At 37.2% G+C, this 23,344-nt stretch overlaps 1 protein-coding gene across 1 annotated transcript; it reads right to left on the bottom strand.

The window, feature by feature from the left end:
- Positions 1-8,469: 8,469 nt before the first annotated feature.
- Positions 8,470-18,998, bottom strand: LOC145271118 (uncharacterized). The gene is made up of 8 exons (XM_080126657.1): positions 18,819-18,998; positions 16,701-16,774; positions 14,804-14,853; positions 13,323-13,425; positions 12,168-12,252; positions 10,107-10,631; positions 9,266-9,350; positions 8,470-8,738 (listed from the first exon to the last, which is right to left on the bottom strand). The coding sequence occupies exons 1-8, from the start codon at positions 18,897-18,899 to the stop codon at positions 8,485-8,487; spliced, it is 1,257 nt and encodes a 418-aa protein (XP_079982783.1). The 5' UTR covers positions 18,900-18,998; the 3' UTR covers positions 8,470-8,484.
- Between the last annotated feature and the right edge of the window lie 4,346 nt (positions 18,999-23,344).

Raw genomic sequence — 23,344 nt, 5'->3', positions numbered from 1 at the left:
CGTCCCCTCTTGTTTGGACTTAGAAATTTTCAATTGAATACACGTTGAGATGACTTGGTCTACAGGATTCTTATCTACCTATACCAACGTCCCCTCTTGTTTGGACTTAGAAATTTTCAATTGAATACACGTTGACTTGACTTGGTCTACAGGATTCTTATCTACCTATACCTACGTCCCCTCTTGTTTGGACTTAGAAATTTTCAATTGAATACACGTTGAGATGACTTGGTCTACAGGATTCTTATCTACCTATCCCTACGTCCCCTCTTGTTTGGACTTAGAAATTTTCAATTGAATACACGTTGAGATGACTTGGTCTACAGGATTCTTATCTACCTATACCAACGTCCCCTCTTGTTTGGACTTAGAAATTTTCAATTGAATACACGTTGACTTGACTTGGTCTATAGGATTCTCATTTACCTATACCAACGTCCCCTCTTGTTTGGACTTAGAAATTTTCAATTGAATACACGTTGAAATGACTTGGTCTATAGGATTCTCATTTACCTATACTTACGTCTCCTCTTGTTTGGACTTAGAAATTTTCAATTGAATACACGTTGAGATGACTTGGTCTATAGGATTCTCATTTACCTTTACCTACGTTCCCTCTTGTTTGGACTTAGACATTTTCAATTGAATACACGTTGACTTGACTTGGTCTATAGGATTCTCATTTACCTAAACCTACGTCCCCTCTTGTTTGGACTTAGAAATTTTCAATTGAATACACGTTGAGATGACTTGGTCTATAGGATTCTCATTTACCTTTACCTACGTTCCCTCTTGTTTGGACTTAGAAATTTTCAATTGAATACACGTTGACTTGACTTGGTCTATAGGATTCTCATTTACCTATACCTACGTCCCCTCTTGTTTGGACTTAGAAATTTTCAATTGAATACACGTTGACTTGACTTGGTCTATATGATTCTCATTTACCTATACCTACGTCCCCTCTTGTTTGGACTTAGAAATTTTCAATTGAATACACGTTGACTTGACTTGGTCTATAGGATTCTCATTTATCTATACCTACGTCCCCTCTTGTTTGGACTTAGAAATTTTCAATTGAATACACGTTGACTTGACTTGGTCTACAGGATTCTCATTTACCTATACCAACGTCCCCTCTTGTTTGGACTTAGAAATTTTCAATTGAATACACGTTGAGATGACTTGGTCTATAGGATTCTCATCTTCCTATACCTACGTCCCCTCTTGTTTGGACTTAGAAATTTTCAATTGAATACACGTTGACTTGACTTGGTCTACAGGATTCTTATCTACCTATACCAACGTCCCCTCTTGTTTGGACTTAGAAATTTTCAATTGAATACACGTTGACTTGACTTGGTCTACCGGATTCTTATCTACCTATACCTACGTCCCCTCTTGTTTGGACTTAGAAATTTTCAATTGAATACACGTTGAGATGACTTGGTCTACAGGATTCTCATCTACCTATACCAACGTCCCCTCTTGTTTGGACTTAGAAATTTTCAATTGAATACATGTTGACTTGACTTGGTCTACAGGATTCTTATCTACCTATACCTACGTCCCCTCTTGTTTGGACTTAGAAATTTTCAATTGAATACACGTTGAGATGACTTGGTCTACAGGATTCTCACCTACCTATACCAACGTCCCCTCTTGTTTGGACTTAGAAATTTTCAATTGAATACACGTTGACTTGACTTGGTCTATAGGATTCTCATTTACCTATACCAACGTCCCCTCTTGTTTGGACTTAGAAATTTTCAATTGAATACACGTTGACTTGACTTGGTCTATAGGATTCTCATCTTCCTATACCTACGTTCCCTCTTGTTTAGACTTAAAAATTTTCAATTGAATACACGTTGACTTGACTTGGTCTATAGGATTCTCATTTACCTATACCTACGTCCCCTCTTGTTTGGACTTAGAAATTTTCAATTGAATACACGTTGAGATGACTTGGTCTACAGGATTCTTATCTACCTATACCAACGTCCCCTCTTGTTTGGACTTAGAAATTTTCAATTGAATACACGTTGACTTGCATTAGTCTATAGGATTCTCATTTACCTATACCAACGTCCCCTCTTGTTTGGACTTAGAAATTTTCAATTGAATACACGTTGACTTGACTTGGTCTATAGGATTCTCATTTACCTATACCAACGTCTCCTCTTGTTTGGACTTAGAAATTTTCAATTGAATACACGTTGACTTGCATTAGTCTATAGGATTCTCATTTACCTATACCAACGTCCCCTCTTGTTTGGACTTAGAAATTTTCAATTGAATACACGTTGACTTGACTTGGTCTATAGGATTCTCATTTACCTATACCAACGTCCCCTCTTGTTTGGACTTAGAAATTTTCAATTGAATACACGTTGACTTGACTTGGTCTATAGGATTCTCATTTACCTATACCAACGTCTCCTCTTGTTTGGACTTAGAAATTTTCAATTGAATACACGTTGACTTGCATTAGTCTATAGGATTCTCATTTACCTATACCAACGTCCCCTCTTGTTTGGACTTAGAAATTTTCAATTGAATACACGTTGACTTGACTTGGTCTATAGGATTCTCATTTACCTATACCTACGTCCCCTCTTGTTTAGACTTAAAAATTTTCAATTGAATACACGTTGACTTGACTTGGTCTATAGGATTCTCATTTACCTATACCTACGTCCCCTCTTGTTTGGACTTAGAAATTTTCAATTGAATACACGTTGACTTGACTTGGTCTATAGGATTCTCATTTACCTATACCAACGTCCCCTCTTGTTTGGACTTAGAAATTTTCAATTGAATACACGTTGACTTGACTTGGTCTATAGGATTCTCATCTTCCTATACCTACGTCCCCTCTTGTTTAGACTTAAAAATTTTCAATTGAATACACGTTGACTTGACTTGGTCTATAGGATTCTCATTTACCTATACCTACGTCCCCTCTTGTTTGGACTTAAAAATTTTCAATTGAATACACGTTGACTTACCTTTGTCTATAGGATTCTCATTTACCTATACTTACGTCTCCTCTTGTTTGGACTTAGAAATTTTCAATTGAATACACGTTGAGATGACTTGGTCTATAGGATTCTCATCTTCCTATACCTACGTCCCCTCTTGTTTAGACTTAAAAATTTTCAATTGAATACACGTTGACTTGACTTGGTCTATAGGATTTTCATTTACCTATACCTACGTCCCCTCTTGTTTGGACTTAAAAATTTTCAATTGAATACACGTTGACTTACCTTTGTCTATAGGATTCTCATTTACCTATACTTACGTCTCCTCTTGTTTGGACTTAGAAATTTTCAATTGAATACACGTTGAGATGACTTGGTCTATAGGAGTCTCATCTTCCTATACCTTCATCCCCTCTTGTTTGGACTTAGAAATTTTCAATTGAATACAATCTGAGATGACTTGGTCTATAGGATTCTCATCTTCCTATACCTACATCCCCTCTTGTTTGGACTTAGAAATTTTCAATTGAATACAATCTGAGATGACTTGGTCTATAGGATTCTCATCTACCTATACCTACGTCCCCTCTTGTTTGGACTTAGAAATTTCAATTGAATACAAGCTGGTATTATTTTAAATTAAGGCCCGTCTCACGTCCATATATAAGAAAATAATTTTTTTGTAGATTTAGGTGTGCTAAAACCGAATCTTAAAACCGTTTCCGTCGCAAAGAAATGATTTTCATGATATGAAGAAATTAGTTTTTCAAAAAGTAGTTGATCAGTTTCCATGTAAATTTAACTTAAAATGAGCACCCACTTTCTGACCACCTTATAGATTTCCCCCACTCTATATCTGTGCCTAAATCAAAACGCAGATTCCATGAAGAAAGCTTCTTTCTTAGAACTGCACGCCTGTGGAACTCTGTTCCGTCTGCCTGCTTCCCTCCGGACTACAACTTGGATGTCTGCAAGTCCAATGTTAACAAATTCCTAATGAACCGCCCCCTTAAGTAAACATTTCAGCAAATCTCCTCACTAACGTAATGTACTTGCAATAACCCTTATCCCTGAGTGGCTTCCGGGCCTTGATAAGTGGTGATCACTGTGTAAAAAAAAAAAAAAAAAAAAAAGGTCGGTGTTTGGTCCGTCCTCTGCTTCTGTTGTCGTAAATCAAAGGATTCTTCAGCACTGATCAGGAGTACTGGTTAGATATTATGAAACAATGGCATAAACATTTCATAGATCAATTCTTCAGAAGTAGATGAATCTGTCATTGATGGCCACAAAAAGATCATGGAATTGGATGATTTGTCCACAAGAAAAGAAAAAGATCTTATATTGACCAGATCAACCCAGGCAAAGCACCTGGTTTGCAGAAGGAGAGAACATAAAATCAGCTCGTATTATTTAGATTCATTTTGAGTGTGATTTTCACGTTTCAGTCGATGTAACCTCCGACCTTCTTTAGGTGTATCTTGTCAAACTCGGGAATGTTTCTGTCGAACTCAGGAATTTGGACATAATTTCAAGTGGAACCCTTTATTTACTTCATAGGGGTAGCATGTTCTTGTTCCATCAGCCATGACTGGATAGTAACTCGCTATTAGGACCTCTATCCAGTCAAGAAAAAAAGTGTCCTCCAGATCTAAAATGCACAAATGCTCAACAATTATCGAAAAATAAAAACTATCTAGAAGATTCAGCAAACATGACAGCTGAAAGCCGACTCCAAATTTGCGACCCACGTAAAACCATGCTGGGTGTATTAATGTCTCATGATGACGTGCTGCACTTGAAAATTTGAAGAGAAAATGGTCTGGTATTGGCAGGTAAATGTCTTTATAGTGCCTGCCTGCTTCTTCGGGACTGATCACCGTATTCGAGCGCGACGGAGTGTAAACATAGTTCCTTTGCTTTTATGCATGCGTGTGGTCACATTCACAACGTCGTGTTCCTACGCGTTTTTAATAAGGCAGAGATGTTTCAAAGTGGTGATCGCTGGAAATGTTCCTGCCTGTTAAAAAAATTTAAAAAACAAAGATTGTGATTTTTTTTTTTTTACCCCTGCAATGGCATTAGCCAGTAACGTCTTTCCGCAGCCTGGAGGTCCATGGAGTAAAAGACCTCGTGGAGGAGTGACACCCAGCTGACGATGGATCTCTGGATGTTTCATGTGGACCAGAATTTTGCATATATCCTAGAAAGATGAAAATAACAAAAAAAAAAAAAAAATATCTTATTATATTTAGTTGTACAGGTCCGATGTTACCTGGGAACAAGTTGTGTTACAAATAAAACGTTTAAAAGAGAAAAGGGCATCCACCACTAGATTACAAAGTCTGTTTTAAACTCTGTCAAGGCATGATAAGGTCTTTCTAGCATCTCCTGCCTCCTCCCTTGAGGCTTGCATTTACTAATATCCGCGGGCTTAGAACTAACTTAGATGATGTTGAGTCATTTCTCCTTGTAAACACCCCGGATATCTTAGCATTAAGTGAAACTAACCTTCACTCCTCCATTCCCTCTAACCACTTTAACATGCCTAGTTATCTCCCACTCTACCGTAAGGATTCGGACAGACATATGCATGGACTTGGAGTCTATATTCGTAACACCCTCCCCCTGACTAGAGAAATAAAACTAGAATCAGAGGACCAGGCCTTTATGTGCTTCAGACTAAATATGCAACACAATATTAGCTACTTGTATTTTCTCTACCGCTCTCCCTCAAACCAAGACTGTACCCTAATAAACAAAGTCTCAGACAGCATAGATATAGCACTCTCCCTCGATACTAGCGCACAAATACATGTATTTGGTGACTTCAATGTCCACCACAGTAACTGGCTAGGATTCTCTAATCACACAGATGTAGCTGGTAGCGCAACACATAGCTTCTCTTTATCCCATTCCCTATCTCAGTTGGTTACATTTCCAACACGTTTCCCAGGCCAGCACGATCAACATGCCTCACTTCTAGATCTCTTTCTGACAACGGTTCCCAATGACTGTATAACAAATGCCCACAGCCCACTCAGAAATGCTGATCACGCTGTGATAATGGTAAAAATCAGCCTAAATTCTCGCCCTAAAACTGAAGACCCACTACTCAAAACAACGAGGTATTACAAAAAGGCTGATTGGGAAGCCATCAGGGAGCTCATCAGAGATGCCCCATGGCAAAATATCTTTACTCTTCCAGCGAAACAGTGTGCAAATGAGACCACTGAATGGTTCAAAACTGCTATTGAAACACATGTTCCCGCACGGAAATTCTATAGCAAGCCCCACTCTCCCCAATGGTTTACTTCTGCTTGTGCAGCTGCCATATGTCAAAGGCAGCATGCGTTCCGCAGATTCAACTGACATAAATCCAACTCAAATAAACAGAAGTTTATAGAAGCTAGAAATAATTGTAAGAGAATGATAGAGACAGCTAAGACAGATTACTCTGAAACCACCAGAAAGCGCATCGTTAAGCGTAGTTAATAATGGGCAGTCAACTATTCCCCCATTAACAAACAATCATGAGGTTGCTTGCACGGCAACTGACAAGGCTAATCTGCTTGCCAGTCGGTTTGCCTCAAACTCCACACTGAACTCGGTACACCACTCACTCCCTGATTTTCCTCTGCGAACAGACGCCACACTAGACGATTTGAAAATCACCCCTTCTCAGGTACATGCTATTATAAAAAACCTAGACACCTCAAAAGCATGTGGACCAGATCTCATCCCGGCTGTGCTATTAAAAAAATGCTCTGCCGTGGTTGCTCCAGTTCTCTCCAAACTTTACAATAAATGCCTTAACGAATCTTGTTTTCCCGACTGCTGGAAAACCGCCTCTGTAGTACCAGTCTTCAAGAATTCTGGTGAAAGAACTGACCCACTAAATTATCGCCCCATTAGCCTCCTCCCGCTTTTCGCCAAAATATTTGAGTCCTTAGTTAATCAAGCCTTAGTCCAGCACCTAACAGCTGCTAAACTCCTGACTGACAAACAATATGGATTCAGGCAAGCCCGTTCAACAGCAGATATCTTAACTGTAGTTTCTGAACGTATATACCGTTCATTGGATAAAACAGGGGAGGGTAGAGCGGTAGCCCTCGATATATCTAAGGCTTTTGACAGGGTATTGCACGATGGTCTCCTAAGGAAAATTAGATCATATGGAATCACTGGAAGAATTCATAAAGTAATTAAATCCTTAAGTAATAGAAAAATCAAAGTTGTCCTCGACGGTCGTACATCCAAACAATATGACATAAATGCGGGAGTACCTCAGGGGTCTATCCTTGGACCTCTATTATTCCTGATATTCATAAATGACCTCCCTGATAAAATTGTTTTGGAGATGGGTATATTTGCCGATGACACCACTCTCTATAACAAATGAACACATATCCAAGGAAATGGCAGAAACACTAGAGGATGACCTCCAATCCGTAGTGGAATGGGGACAAAAATGGTTGGTCACATTCAATGCTGCTAAGACTAAGGTTGTTTCCTTCAATAACTACAAGAAACCTTCTCTACCACCAATAGCAATGGCCAAGAACACATTGCCTGAAAGTACTTCTTTTAAACTCCTCGGCCTAACGTTTACAGGGAATATGAACTGGAATAGATACATTGAGAGCATTGCCAAGGCTGCTGCAAGGAAGGTTGGCTCCCTCTACCGTGCTAGAAAACTACTTACGCCTAACAGTATCCTATACCTCTATAAGGCAACCATTCGCCCATGTATGGAGTACTGTTGTCACATCTGGGCTGGTGCATCTGCTGCTTGTCTCTCGCTCCTGGACAGGGTTCAAAAGAGAGTCGCCAACCTGATAGGTCCTGAACTGTCATCTAGGCTTCAGCCTCTGTCCCATCGACAAACTGTGGCATCCCTCTGCCTGTTCTACAAATACTTTAATGGTGAATGCTCTGACGAACTGCAAACACTTGTACCTCCCCGACGTAACTACCCCCGACAAACCCGACAAGCTACTAAGTCTCATCCCTTTACAGTAGAGATCCCTAGGTGCAAGAAAGCCTTTTACTCCAATAGTTTCTTCCCCAGAACTGCTGGTCTTTGGAACTCCCTTCCGGGATTCTGCTTTCCCAACTGCAATGATATGCAGAAGTTCAAGTGTAATGTTAACAAACATCTTTCTACTCTTCTCCCTTCATAATGACCCAGCTAATTAAGTCCCTAATAGTAGCCCCCTGCTTCAAAGTGGCACTGTGCCTTGTTTGGAGTGAAAATTGAATAAAAAAAAAAAAAAAAAAAAGATGTTGCAATAATACTCCATCGTTGGCCGTACCTGGCTTTTATATAGGTAGAGAATTGCATCAGGAGTGAGATATCTACTAGAGCGGTAGAAGGATCCTACCATTTTTCCAGTGGCCTTGGCAATGGATTTGATGCATGTGTTCCATTTCAGATCAGGAGTAAAGGTCAAGCCTAGAAGTTTGTTAAAACATGCAGCCTCCCCAAGACGAGAGCCATTCATTTCAATTGATGCCAGATGGGGATCAGAGTGTTGATGATGTAAAGATAGAAGTTTGGTTTTAGATGTATTAAAAGTAACCAGCCACCGCTTTCCCCATTGTACCATTTGCTCAAGATCAAAGGAGAAAAAGTCAGAGATATATATAAGCAGCTACAAAGATGGAAATAAGTAAAATAATTACGTACCAATAAACACTGTTCATTACCTCCAACATCAGCAAAAGTTGTACTTGAAATCTGAAATCCAAACTCTAAAAAAAGACAAAAATAACATAAATTAAAACTCAATAATAAAGTAGAGATATTTCCGATAGTGTTCAATACTAAAATTCTTATTAGTAGAGCAAATATTTTATCATGTAATTTACACAAGCCAAATCTATATATCTATAAAAGTGAACGTGTCTGTGTACATTTCCCTACGCAATAACTCTGTCAATTTTTAGTCTACAGACTCGAAATTTGATATACAGGGTACTGAGATTTGGGAAAATCTATGTGATTGGTTTTGGGCCAGAAATTAAGCTGTTAAGGGGGTCAAAGTTCAACAATTTGACTGTTGACAACCCTACCAAACTCCTTCGACAATTTGGGGTCTACACACTTGAAATTTTAGATATAGGCTTGTATCTGGAGTTGGGTGCTTTCTGGAGCGATAAAATGATCCAATCATTTGTTCAACGACCTTAGCAATAGACTGGATATAAGTGTACCGTTTTAAGATGCAAATTGAAAGTTACTCTAAAGAGTTTTATTAAGAGTTAATCTTAAAACCTACCTTTGCTTTGTGTATTTTTATCTGGTTGTTCTTGCCGTGAACGTTCTGACAATCTCGGTCTTTTTGATGATGGAACATCTGCATCCTAAAAAAATAAATAAGCAGTATTAGTGGCTTTGTTTTTAATTGGAGTTCACCACTTGTCTCTAACCTGAAGGATAAGAATTAACAAGCTGAGCATGTGGGGTCCCCCTTTCACAAGTGAAAAATTTACTTTTACCATGACTAATGTTTGTGCAAAATTTTAAAAAAATCCAAGTTGTGATCATTAAGTGCAAACGGATCAATTAAGAAAGATGGATAAATTAAGACCTGGCCAGAGATAGGTTATTTTCAAAGTTAATTTCTAAAAGTCGTCCGATACGTGCCAGCAACAACTGTCACTGATGCTGTTGTTAAGAAACTTGAATCTGAATGTAGTGTTAAACAGATAGATTCCCAGAGTTTGACAAAAAGATTCCCAGAGTTTGACAGAAAGATTCCCAGAGTTCGATAGAAAGATTCCCAGGGTTCGACAAAAAGATTACAGAATCCGACAAGACATACGTGAAGGTTAGAGATTATATAAACCATAACATTCAAGATGAGAACAGCAGTCCAAAGAATCCAAATAATATTAAAAACAAATCCTCATCTCAAAAATTCAGAAACAGAAGCAAAATCCTCAAATATTTTCAATACTTATCAATCATAATAATTTGCATGAAAGCGACACGTGCAAAATTACGATTAGTGAGATATCGACGGTAGGGGGATGAGGTCAAAGGAACTCAACAATCATGACATGAATGTATACGAAACTATAAGATCAAAGTAATAGAAATCCGAACATTATACCAACCTTGGACGCCTTCACGGCAGAGACAACTTCTGATGTCGCATTCTTTCTCCTCTCATTCGGTTGAGTTGGGGTTACATCATGAGCTGAGAACCTTTTGGAATCGTAAGCTTTCAGTCGATTTCCATCCACCATTTTGTTTTTGGTCAAATTTACATCATCTGCCAAATAAGAACGATTAGTATTGGATTTTTTGTTGTTAGAAGCCATATGTATGGGAGAGTGGTTCATTATGTAAGGAGTGGAAGAGGCGACTGGTGTGGACAAAGGGGTGAGAGACGGTTTGTGATGAGGGCTGGGTGGATGGGATGGTGTCTTCGAGGAACTAGACATGCCAGTGAGAGCAGAAGGGACCGACAGGGTCGGAGATGGGGCCGGAGACGAAACCCGCTTGCAAGGCGTGGAGGTTGGTAATGTCGGTTTTGAAACGTTTGTTTCATTTGGTACTTCCATGACGTTGCTGGATTTTTCCGTCTTTTTGTTATTCTGGTAGATGGAGGTCATGAAGTTGTTCATTACGTTTGTGTCCTGCGGAAAATACGAAAACGTTAGGAATAGCAAATGAGAAATAAAAAAAAAATTTTAAATTAAAAATAAAAACTCAGGAAAAAATTATTATAGTAAATAATTTATATATATATATATATATATTCACAGACATACATATACGTATATATATATAGAGTAGAACTCCAGAATAAAGCATTAATAAATGGTAAGATGGTGAACATCTTAAAATTTGGAATATAGACTTTTGTCATTTATTTGTTATATGCTCTGTAATTACATTGAGCTTCATAAATTAAAGGATTGGTATATATAAAAGGAGAAATTTCCATATATATATATAATATAATATAAACCTGAACGTCTGTGTTGTGTCTGGTCACGAATAGGCTCCTATATGGTTGACTATTATAGAAAACTGTTCACATATAATGATGTATCGAGACACAGGAATGGGTATGTTTGATCTGGCATAATGATGATTCATTAAAATTGTGGGGTCTGCATACGCGCCTGGTCCACAAAGTATGGAAATAAAAAATTTAAAAAGTAAAAAAAAAACGTTTACAAGTGTTTTTGATATAGATGTACATAATAATACTTTGATAAGTATGTTTTAACTTAAATAGGGATGGTATAATAAAATTGTAGGGTCTGCGTTCGCGCCTCGCCTCCATAGAATGGAAATAGGCACAAACTTTAATAAAGACTTTTCATATCTATCTGCGTAAGTATACTTTGATAATTATGTTTCAGTTTGAAGAAATATGGTATAATAAAATTATGGGGTGTTCGTTTGCGCTTGACCTCCATAGAATGGAAATATGTCACAAAGTTTAACAAGGTTTTTTAATATAGATCCACAGAATATTGTGATAAGTGTTTCAGTGTGAACAGGTATGGTATAACAAATTATGGGGTTTATCTATTTTATGTTTACTTTCATCATATTTTGCTTTGGTTTTGATACCCCCAAATTCGAAGCTATCTCATTACAACCCTTCCTTTTGATAACCTATCATACTTTCATAAATCAGAGTCCATTTTCTGTAGGCTGTTTTTGAACCCAGTCAACGACGGGTACTTTTGCTAGTAATATATATATGTGAAAATATGTTTCTTCAATTATACAATGCTGGCTACATGTATGTATGTATGTCTGTGTGTGTGTGTGTGTATATATATATATATATATATATATGTATATATATATAGTAGAACCCCAGAATATGGCATTAATCTGTTCGCGGGTTGGAATCGTAAGGTGAAATCGCCGTATGGTGGAGGCTAAAAAAAAGTACATATCAAAAATTACAACACAAAATACAGTACAATATATAATACACATGTATATAATCAAATAACATTATAAATAACACTGTAAGGCGGGGCAAATACCGTAACTAGGGGCTTGAAAAACATTGTATTCCACATCGTAAACTAAAAAACAACGTATCCTAGGGCCACCGTATCCCGAGGTTCTACTGCATAGACATACACGTAGTCAATAAAGAAATGTTAACGCAAAAAGAAATGTCGATGTTAAAATGTGAATACCTTGTACATGACGTAATCAGCGTTGTCAGAGGAAAAGCTTTTCTCCGTTGTGTCGCTTTCGGCATCGATGCAATCCTCACTGTATCTGGAGAAGGAAGACGGAAAACCAAACATCAGATCAGAATTTCAAGTTCACACATAACTGGATAGATATTTAGATAACGTTTTTTTTCCCCTGATCGTATTGCAGTAACAAAGTGTCGTTATTTGATTGGACAAGCTAGCTAGTTAGTTATGATAGTCCATCCATCTGGGGTCCTGGATATGACCTAAAACTATATCTGATGGTGAGGCCCCCACCTTGCGGGCCTTGGGGAGTGTGGAACCACCCTTTAATTGCCATTGCTCCCAGGTCCACTCTGACCCTGTTAGGGTCCTAACTATGAGTTAAATAGAATCCGACTTAAAAAACAAATATACTCCATTAAATAATCGTTCCTCAAAATAACTAGATTCGGCATTAAATAACCTGAAAAACGTTGATATGCCGTAAAACAAAAACAACCAACCATCCATGTGGATGACGATGTCTCCATTTTTTTTTAAAAATTGACTCTATGTCTCCGTTGATGACTGTGAAGCCCGATGCGTCGTCTACACTGCTTTACACAGATAGAGCACGGGAAGACAGGATTTGAGTTTGGATGATGAGTGGTCGCCGCTCGTTGGTGTCTCAGTCTGCGACGTTCCATAGCTGCTCGCTCAAAAATTTAATGAAAACGTAAACGAATCTCTTAGTAAACGAGAGTTGCCTCCCTCTGCAAAATGACAAATTGCAAGTCCAATGTAAACAGATTGCAAACAGCGCTTTGTTATTTACATACCGTACTTCGGAGTAATTGCACCAAATCCAGGGGTAATTGCACCAACTAAAAAAAAAAGTGCTCTTTATATGCATGCTTGCCAAAAGAGTACTTTTAACTAGTTGGCGCCACTAATCCCGATGTATAAACACTTTTGCAGTTTTAACAAAAGAGCTACAATAATATCAGGGCGTCTCCATTCACGCTGAACATCTACAGAATGCCAACATCAATATATTAGATATGAAGCAGTCCCCTGTGGAATTTCTACAGGTCCCGCTAGTGTTAAAGAGTTATTTTATTAAAATAATCAATAATCAGTAATAATCAATCAATAACCAGTAATACTTACCGGAAACCACTCTTCTTACTAGCAATGTGCTTCTTTTCCAACTGACTCGTAAAATCATCCGCCTCTTCCGAAGATGGTTCATCCTTACAAATGATTTCGTAGGCTACGCAATAGAATTCAAAACAAATTTAAAAAAGTAGATAATTCTATATTCATAAAGTTAGGTAAGTGGTAGATAAATAGAAAAGCTAAAAAATGTTGACACACACACACACACATATAACAGTGAACTGCACGCAAGAGCATGCAGACACACCCACGCCCGTATATGGAAGAACGGTGATAAACACACAGACCCGTAAAAGTACTCGTAACAAGAAAACGATTAGTAAAGTAAACGATTAAATAATAAACAGGACAGCAAAAGTTTCATGGGCACGAGCTGCTAAAAACAGCCTATCCTGCCTTGACAGAGTACAAAATAGGCTCCGTGGCCTACTGGGTGATGCCCTTTTCTCTTTCTTGCGAGCCTGTCTTTGTGTTATCGTTACTACCATGGCAGGTGCTTGTCTGAGCTCCAATCTTTGGTCCCCCTCCCTCACCCGTCTAGCTGAAACCACTGTCAAAAATTTGCCCCACTCTTTATCTGTGCCAAAATCAAAACGTAGATTCCATAAACAAGGCTTCTTTCTTAGAAGTGCACACCTGTGGAACTCTGTTCCGGTTGCCTGTTTCCCACCTGACTACAACCTGGATGTCTACAAGTCCAATGTTAACAAATTCCTGATGAACTGCCCCCTTAAGTAAGACACTTTATCAGATCTCCAACACTAACGTACTGTACATGCAATAACCCTTATCTCTGAGTGGCTTCCGGGCCTTGATAAGTGGTGACCACCTTGTAAAAAAAAAAAAAAAAAAAAAAGAAAAAGTTGACTTATGCAATTCTTGAGAGTATGTGTTTCGTAACACAAAATCAATCACTTAATTATTATATCAATCAGTGAATCTATTTTGCCCTTAACTCATCAGAAGAAATAGCAACAATTCATCCATGAAAAAAAATCCGAAAATTGGAAAAGAAGCTGTAAATACCTTATAACATGTTTACATTATGTCCTTTTGGAATTACACTGAGCTTCTTAAATAAGGATTAGTATATATTATAAGGAAATAAAGTATATTCTCACAAAAATACACGTGTGTACAGATCACGTTGACACATCGGTTCTTGCCAGATCACCGGAAGGTTAGGTGCTTTAGGTACCGCGCTGAGTCGTAGAAATTTCTAGGTTGATATCAATTTTTTTTTTTTGGCTCAATTAACACCCTTACACACACCTCGACTTTCTTTTTTGCCTTCGCGTCACGGGTTCAAGCCTGCCTACCACTTTTTATTTTTTTTTTTTGCTCAACACACACCTCAAATTACAAAAAGTGCGTGCAATTCGTATCCTGATGAAAATAAAAAAAATTTAATGATTTACAAAAAATGCAATTCGTATCCTGATAGAAAAAGAAAATGGAAATGTACCACTAACCTCTTTCGACACTTTTCAAGAATGCAGTCCTTTTTTTCCTGTTATAATCTCTGAAAAAAATTAAATGTATAAATAAAAATAAATTAGGTACTTTGCATTTTACGATTTCGCTTGGCCACAAATATTAGAATCAAAACAATAAACGTCGGAAAAATCATAACGACAAATTACCTGTCATCTGGCTGATTTTCGTCTATGGTAGCGAGACAATGACCGTGGCTGATTTAGCGGAAACTAAGGTTTTAACAACGACTAGCGGGTGATCTGTGCGAATAGCAAAGATTGACTTTGAATAGAAAAGTTTGAAAGACGCATGAGGGTCAATGAGGCTGATCGGCAGAAGCTGGAAATCTTTAACAAGAATATCTCTGTCGCATCTTGCTGACCATGTTCCACCTTACCTCGGCTAGGGATGTTTATCCTGTGCCCCCAGAATTAACAGAGATCATACCATTCCTGTAATGATCTGGTTTCTGTTGATTGGAACCTTGAGGAGGCTTAAAGCTACTCAAATTCCAGTGAAGACCAATAGCCGCTGCCAACGAGAAATCGATGGTAAGCAGCTGTTGGGATAATGCAAATTTATTTGCAAATCTTATCAAGAGAGATGGAGAGTGCTGACATGTTGTCACTCAGCTTTCAGGGAACAGCGCAGGCTGTTTTCAAGGAGAAACTATGTGAAGGCTCCTTGTGAGCCAATAATAACGACAACAACACAGGTTCACAATTTTCAATTTCAGATATGCGGCCATGATTAAATGGACCCCTCCTACCTTACCTATTTTTACTGACATATGACGTCAGGCTTCGATGAAAATAGAGTACGTCTTTGTTCGGCCGTCTTCCCAGTAGTTACCTACTCCAGAGTGCCTCCCTGCCCCTCCTTTTTGAGAGAGGGTCTGAATTGCCTCCATATTAAACTGATTTATGCTGGGCCCCCAAAACCAACAGAGATTAGACCATTCCTGTAATGATACGGTTCCGGATACGATTTTGCAGTAGAAGTTTAGTTCTGTGCAGTTCTAAGAGGTCCACCCTTCCAAGCTTTGCCTTCTCTCTTTGAGAAACGGCTGGTTTATTGCTAATCACCGAGGCGCTCTTACCGGAGAATCCCGACAGGGCTGTCCAGACTCTTTTTGCAGATCAGAGTGCCCCTCTTCGGGAGCACTGACTTCTCAATCCCTTTTTCTGACCCTGGTGTCTAAGTTTTTGCAATTGGAGAGGACTAAACGCATTCTTTGCCAACATCTCAATCTTAAATTTCTGTCATGTTAAAGCGACGTCTTCAATGATTAGGCATGCAGCTCGTCACCTAAAAGGAGGCGCTAAAGGAGTTCATGAACAATTTTACATAAGGGAGATAATCAACCAAGCAAAAATAAGCATTTTTTTTTTTTTTTGCAAGAGATAATTTGAGACGCCAACCCAATCAACGGTACAATGAAACAATTCCAATCAAAAAAAACATCTTGTTCCCACAAGAGTATAGTCCCGGAAATTGCGGAGGTAGTTTTCAAAAAGGAAAAACACTAAGTAAAGATTCAAGGTCTTGGAACACATTCCACATGACCATACCAGCGTAACAGATTCACCCCCACCCCTCCTTTGTTTTTGTTTTTTTTTTTTTAACTTGGGAGTCATCATTTATGGCCATCTTCAAGTCTAATGCAAACAAGTTCTTGATGAGCCGTTCCACTTAAGTTAACAAATTTAACAAATCTCCACTACTGACGATTACTATGATTCTGATAATGTGCACTCTTTAACCCTTATCCTCGAGTGGCCTCTGGACCTTGATAAGTGGTGACTCCTATGTAAAAAAATAAAAAAAAGGATGAATCTAATACGCTGGTATGGTAAAAAAATTTTAAAAAATTCAAGTTTGATTTTCGCTTACCCATATGACGACTGCAGATCTCTGGCCATCGTGCCAACACTAAAACTTTTGCTTCTTCCATGACTAGACAAATACTGTCGAAACAAAAGAAACAGAAATCATTATCATATTCAGGGCTTTACATTTACTAGTGGTGGCCATAAAGTGAGTGATCATTATACGTTAAATTATTATAGAAAAGTGATCCCTCACTTTCTTTAAACTAACATTTCTTCATATCTTGGAAACTACTCGTTTGCTGGAATTTTAAACGTTATTTTCATTTTCAACATCCTCAAAAACTTATAAATGTCTTAATTTTCCAAGTTTTTTTTTTCTATAGTGTGGAAAGTCGATTGTCTGCCCCTTGCTGATCTTATATTCCAAACATTCCCAATAGGTGTCGCTAGCAGTGTATCATTCAAAAACAAGATGGAGTGAAGTTTTTCTTCGATAAAATGTTGCATAATATTTGATTTTCTTAAATTAAAAAAATACTTGATCGATTTACGTGATTTTTGGAATATGACATCTTCATGCAGTGACAAGTACGTACATTATAAAGATTTTTTTTCAGATTTTTATAGTAAAAAAGATTACTTGTGGATCATTTATAGACTTGCACCGAAAAACGCAATTTTACCCAATTTTTTTTTAATTGCTTAGAACTATAAATAACTTTCTACTCATTGATTTTTCGTCATTTTTGGATTATTACTATTTTCGCCGAAAATTTTTCGCCATGACAATTAAGTACGTAATATTGTTTTTGGTAAATATCCAGATACGCTACAACAGAACACCGCGCTCGTAACGTAAACGGAAGCTACAAAATAGTGGAAAGTAGTTCGTGGGTTCAGGGGTTAATACCATGCAAACGGTAAATTTGCCCCAAGTTTGACTATCAGATTCGTTGTCAGCGACCTCAATTACCTATATAAAAACAAATTAGAGTGGTCTGTGTTCTGTTGTAGCGTATCTGTATATTTACCTCGTTTTTGCTTAAAACAATTAAATAAAAAAAAACTTGATCTGTCGACTCTTAATAAGCATTATCAGCCTTATGTTCAATAACAATTTAGTAGTAAAATCATAAATTTGGATTTTCTTAGTTTAAAAAAACTAATGGATCGGTTTAAGTGATTTTTGGAATATGACATCTTCGTTCTGTATAGACTTTCGGTGCTTCTACAGAATTGGCACGAGATTTTGTAGTCGATAAATGGAGTTTTCAGATTTAAAAAAAAAACAATGGTCTCAACTGATTTTCTTGTCAATTCTAATAAGTTACAATGGTACCACCTTCCAAATTATACAGTCGAAATTACCTGAATATTACTGAATTATTAAAAAAACAACTTTAATCGTGTTAGCAGGAGAAAAATTGCTGCTATCTTGTTTAAACAAAACGGAAAATTACCTCCCTTTTGAACTCTCCTGTGTCTTACGATCGTTTTCATCAAAGTCTATTGTTTATTTTCTTTAATAAATAATTTTCTACCTTATCGATTTTCGTAATTTTTGGATATAATCATCTTAAAAATACGAGGAATACGTAGATACGATTCTTTTCATGTGAAATTCAGGATTATGGGTACTAGTGCACTTATTGATCCGTGCTGAAATATTAACGTTATTATTTAAAAAGCCATTCTTAACATGGGGAGGGGAGGGTATTTTGTACCTATTGTATAATTTAACCTTACAATTGAATAAAAAAAAACAACATATCATAAAACTTTTATTAAAATTGGAAATACGATTTTAAAAAATAGCGCTGATCAATCAGCAAGTGCACTAGTACCGGATTATGATTTTCGAAATTCCGTCCCAATAGTGTTTCCCGATTTTTCCGTGTTTTTTTTTTTTTTTTTTAAAGTAAGTGTCATTGTGAATATACAAAAAAAAAAAAAATAAAATAAAAGCACCGCGGTTTTATTTTGTTTTTAAGAGCCACTATGCTAGAAAAGAACGAACTCTCATTTATGAACGAATTCATACACAAAAGAAAACATCCTTAATGTCGAAACATGTGCAAGAGAACACGTGTTCGCATTTTTAGTTGGTGATCGCGAGAAACGATTAGAAATTTAAAAAAATAAAAATGTTTTCTTTTAAAAAAAAAATGGCGTTGTTTACCTGCCGAATCCGTGGAATAAGTTTGGCATCTGCTAAATAAAAAGAATCTTTGCTGGAACCGGATTTCTTTTTTGAACTCATCCTAAATTTGGAAAAGATCGTATAAATTTAGAAAAATAAATAAAATCAAATAGGTTGTTTTAGCAAAATTATCTCCCTTTGACGGTGTTAGCCGAGATTATGTCCCTTATTAAAAATTGTCTTCATCCTATGTGTATTTGTGATTTAAAAAAAAAACAAGAGGCAACAATGCCACACTGCCAACACTCTACATTCTACAATCAAGAACATCTCAACTGCAAAATACGACGCACAGCTGATACAACTCTTCACTCCTTCTGTCTGTATGAGATCTTACAGGCTGCCGAAAGAACAGGTTTATCACGAATTAATATTTGTTTTTTAATTCGTTAACTAACTTACACACAACTCAAGTAGATGTTGCTCATACAAGTCGATGATACGTCCTTGACAATTAGTTTGACCATATTGGTGGCCTTTTATCTATCAGGCTGTGATATTTGCTATGTTTAGAATGTCCACCCTTCCAGGTCTTGGCTTCTCATAGAGTTTTCTCTGCAACTTCTCTCCCTCTCACACACAGACGTGATGTTACTTGTCTCAGTCTTTTCTATAAATATTATTATTGCATGTGTTCTGTTCCCTGCTTCCTTTGTTCCAGCTCTTTGAATCGGTGGTCTAGTGGTCGTCACTAATTTGCTGTTTTGATGTAGCGACCACTACATACGGTCGAGTGTCGGCATTCTTGTCACTTTGAAGAAGAACTAAGTTTTGAAAAAGTTCAGTTTGAAATGGATTTTTGTTTACAATGCACGGCCCAGGTTGGCCGATAAGAATAGCAACAAATAATAACAATAATTATTATCTTCAAGTCTCTTCTTAAAGGGGCTTCTCCTTTAAGAATTTACAACTAGTTAATCGACAGTCGACACTTTCACTGAGTTATGCCAAACAGACGGACTGTTCCGCTGTATCACAGTGTGGCTAGACTAAAACTCATCAGAGAGTAATCTAATTTACAACTAGCTTATCGACGGTAGACACTATCAATGAGTTTACGTGTGTGTGTGTGTGTTTGTTTGTTTGTTTGTGTGTGTGTGTGTGTGTGTGTTACGTTAACATTCGAAATGTTGATTTTAAAAGCGTTCAGGTATGCTGAAAACGAATATCGCAAGGAAAATTAGCAGAGACAAATAGTTTTGTTGCTAGTTTTATTAATGCGTGTATTTTGAAATGTAAATCACTGGCGACCATGTTTAAACAGGCGGCATATGGAAGGGGCCAACCCTCAGTTTGTTCAGGTATGCTGAAAACGAATATCGCAAGGAAAATTAGCAGAGACAGATAGACAGACTACTAGTTTTGGAGCTAGTTTTATTAATGCGTGTATTGTGAAATGTAAATCCCTGGCGACCATGTTTGAATAGGTGGCATATGAAAGGAGCCAACCCTCAGTTTGTTCAGGTATGCTGAAAACGAATATCGCAAAGAAAATTAGCACAGACTGACTATAGATTCACCATCATAGTATTGAAATATTTTTTTATTTTATAAAGGAATCACTACTTATCAAGCCCCAGAGGCAACTCGAGGATAAGGGTTAAAGTGTGTACAGTAGTCAATTGGACAATATCATAGTAATCGTTAGAAGTGTCAATTTGGTAAATTGGATTACTTAAGAGGAACGGCTCATCAAGAACTTATTTACATTGGACTTGAAGACGACGAAGTAAAAATATAAAGTTGAAAGAACTAGCGAAAAATACGATTTTAACGATGCCTTTCAAATCGTAAACTGCCTGTTTACATTTTTTGCGTTTGAAAAGTGTAAAAAAAGAGCAAACCTTCAGAATCCTAAAAAGATCTCCCGGGAGCATTTTTGCAACATGAAAAATATACAAACCAAAATAAAGAGAGGAGAGGCCACCCTATTTTGGTGAAACGCACACACGCATACACACACACAAACGCACACATAAGCACGCATGTCACCAAGCTAAAGAAGAGAGAAGGTGGGGGAAGGAGAGAAAAGGATCGTGTTCTCTGCACTGCACGTGCCGGGGTCAAACAGAAGTTAAATGAAATCGATTAAAAATGGCTCCACAAAGTTGTGTCTGAACTTTTTATTCTATGAAACTTAAGATTAATAAAACGAAATAATCGTGACCCGTGGAAATTCCACGGCGAATATTTCGCATTCAATAAGAACAAAACGAAAAAGTAGTGAACAAATAAATATATAAGAAAATGAATGTTACCAAAGGCAAGATAAGTTACCCTTCTACCTACCTAGATCACATTTTTGTTGTTTTAACTTATTTTAAAACGTTTATTTAACACAAACAAAAGTAGCGCACAGTTTTAAGTTAGAACAATAAAGAAAGTGTCTGACATTTTACAGTCATCTTGTGAGACTCGATAATCGCTCCAAACTCGAAAATTAAGCAAAATACTGGTAGCAACACATCCAATAAATGTCAGCAAACGAACATGTTTTCTTTTTCACATTAGCGAAACTCTTATCAGAGCAAAAGCGAAAATGAGAAGCAAAAACAAATGAAGAAGTCGGTTTTTATCGTTGAGCACAAAAACAAAAACAAAAAGAGTATCTAATCTAATAGGCCCCGTGCTATAGGTCAATCTCCAAAGTCTGTCCCATCGCCTCAGTGTTGCATCCAGTTTGTTCAGGTATGCTGAAAACGAATATCGCAAGGAAAATTAGCACAGACAGACTACTAGTTTTGGAGCTAGTTTTAGTTAATGCGTGCATTTTGAAATGTAGATCACTGGCACCCATGTTTGAACAGGCGGCATATGAAATGGGCCAACCCTCAGTTTGTTCAGGTATGCTGAAAACGAATATCGCAAGGAAAATTAGCAGAGACAAATAGTTTTCGAGCCAGTTTTATTAATGCATGTATTTTGAAATGTAAATTACTGGCGACCATATTGGAACAGGCGGCATATGAAACGGGCCAACCCTATCTTTGTTCAGGTATGCTGAAAACGAATATCGCAAGGAAAGTTAGCACAGACAAATAGTTTTCAAGACAGTTTTATTAATGCGTGCATTTTGAAATGAAAAGGAAAACTAGCACATCAAAGTATTGAAATATTTTTTGTTTTACAAAGGAATCTCTACTTATCAAGGCCCAGAGACCACTCGAGGGTTTAAAGAGTGTGCAGTATGGGACAATATCATAGTAATCGTTAGAAGTATAAATTTTGTAAATTGGATTACTTAAGAGGAACGGCTTATCAAGAACTTGTTTACATTGGACTTGAAGAGGACGAAATAAAAATATAAAATTTAATGAACTCGCTAAAAATATTTTAACGATGCCTTTCAACTCGTAAACTGCTTGTTTACATTTGTGTACATTTTTCGAAGATAATAAAAAGTGTAAAAAAAAGTAAACGTTTAGAATCCTAAAAAGATCTCCCGGAAGCATTTTTGCAACATAAAAAATATACAAACCAAAATAAAGAGAGGAGGAAACCTACTCAAAAATATGGTTTATTACATCGCTTAAAATAAAGAAGATACGATAATTTGGTGGGGAAGCAAATTGTGTTCTTTTTTCTAACTTGGTTTTAAAAAGTTTTTATTGCTAACATTTATTTTCATGAACTCTAACCACACCTCACAACCCTAATCCGGCCGGTCGGGAAAAAGTTTTTACTTTTTTAAAATTTTGTTGAAACCGACGAAATGAATTTTAATTTAAACTTCGTTTGACGTTGGCACGTCGCACGCACGCACGCACACACACACACACACACACGCACGCACGCACGCACGCACACATAAGCATTCGCTTGTCACCGAGCTAAAGAAGAGAGAAAGTGGGGGAAGGAGAGAAAGGGTCGTGTTCTCTGCACTGCACGTGCCGGGGTCAAACGTAAGTTTTAAAAAATGGCTCGACAAAGTTGTGTCTGAACTTTTTATTCTATGAAACTTAAGATTAATAAAACGAAATAATCGTGACCCGTGGAAATTCCACGGCGAATATTTCGCATTCAATAAGAACAAAACGAAAAAGTAGTGAACAAATAAATATATGAGAAAATGTTGTTTTAACTTATTTTAAAACGTTTATTTAACACAAACAAAAGTAGCGCACAGTTTTAAGTTAGAACAATAAAGAAGTGTCTGATATTTTACAGTCATCTTGTGAGACTCGACAATCGCTCCAAACTCGAAAATTAAGCAAAATACTGGTAGCAACACATCCAATAAATGTCAGCAAACGTTCGAACATGTTTTCTTTTTCACATTAGCGAAACTCTTATTAGAGCAAAAGTTAAAATGAGAAGCAAACACAAATGAAGAAGTCGGTTTTTATCGTTGAGCACAAAAACAAAAACAAAAAGAGTATCTAATCTAATAGGCCCCGTGCTATAGGTCAATCTCCAAAGTCTGTCCCATCGCCTCAGTGTTGCATCCCTGTTTACAAGTACTTTAATGAGATGTGCTCTGATGAATCCATAGCACTTATACCAGT

The sequence above is a fragment of the Euprymna scolopes genome, chromosome 46 (genome assembly GCF_053919585.1).
Source record: "Euprymna scolopes isolate OS-2025 chromosome 46, ASM5391958v1, whole genome shotgun sequence".
NCBI lineage: Eukaryota > Metazoa > Mollusca > Cephalopoda > Sepiida > Sepiolidae > Euprymna > Euprymna scolopes.
The sequence above is the reverse complement of the archived record's forward strand: the minus strand, read 5'-3'. Positions and strand labels throughout refer to the sequence as shown.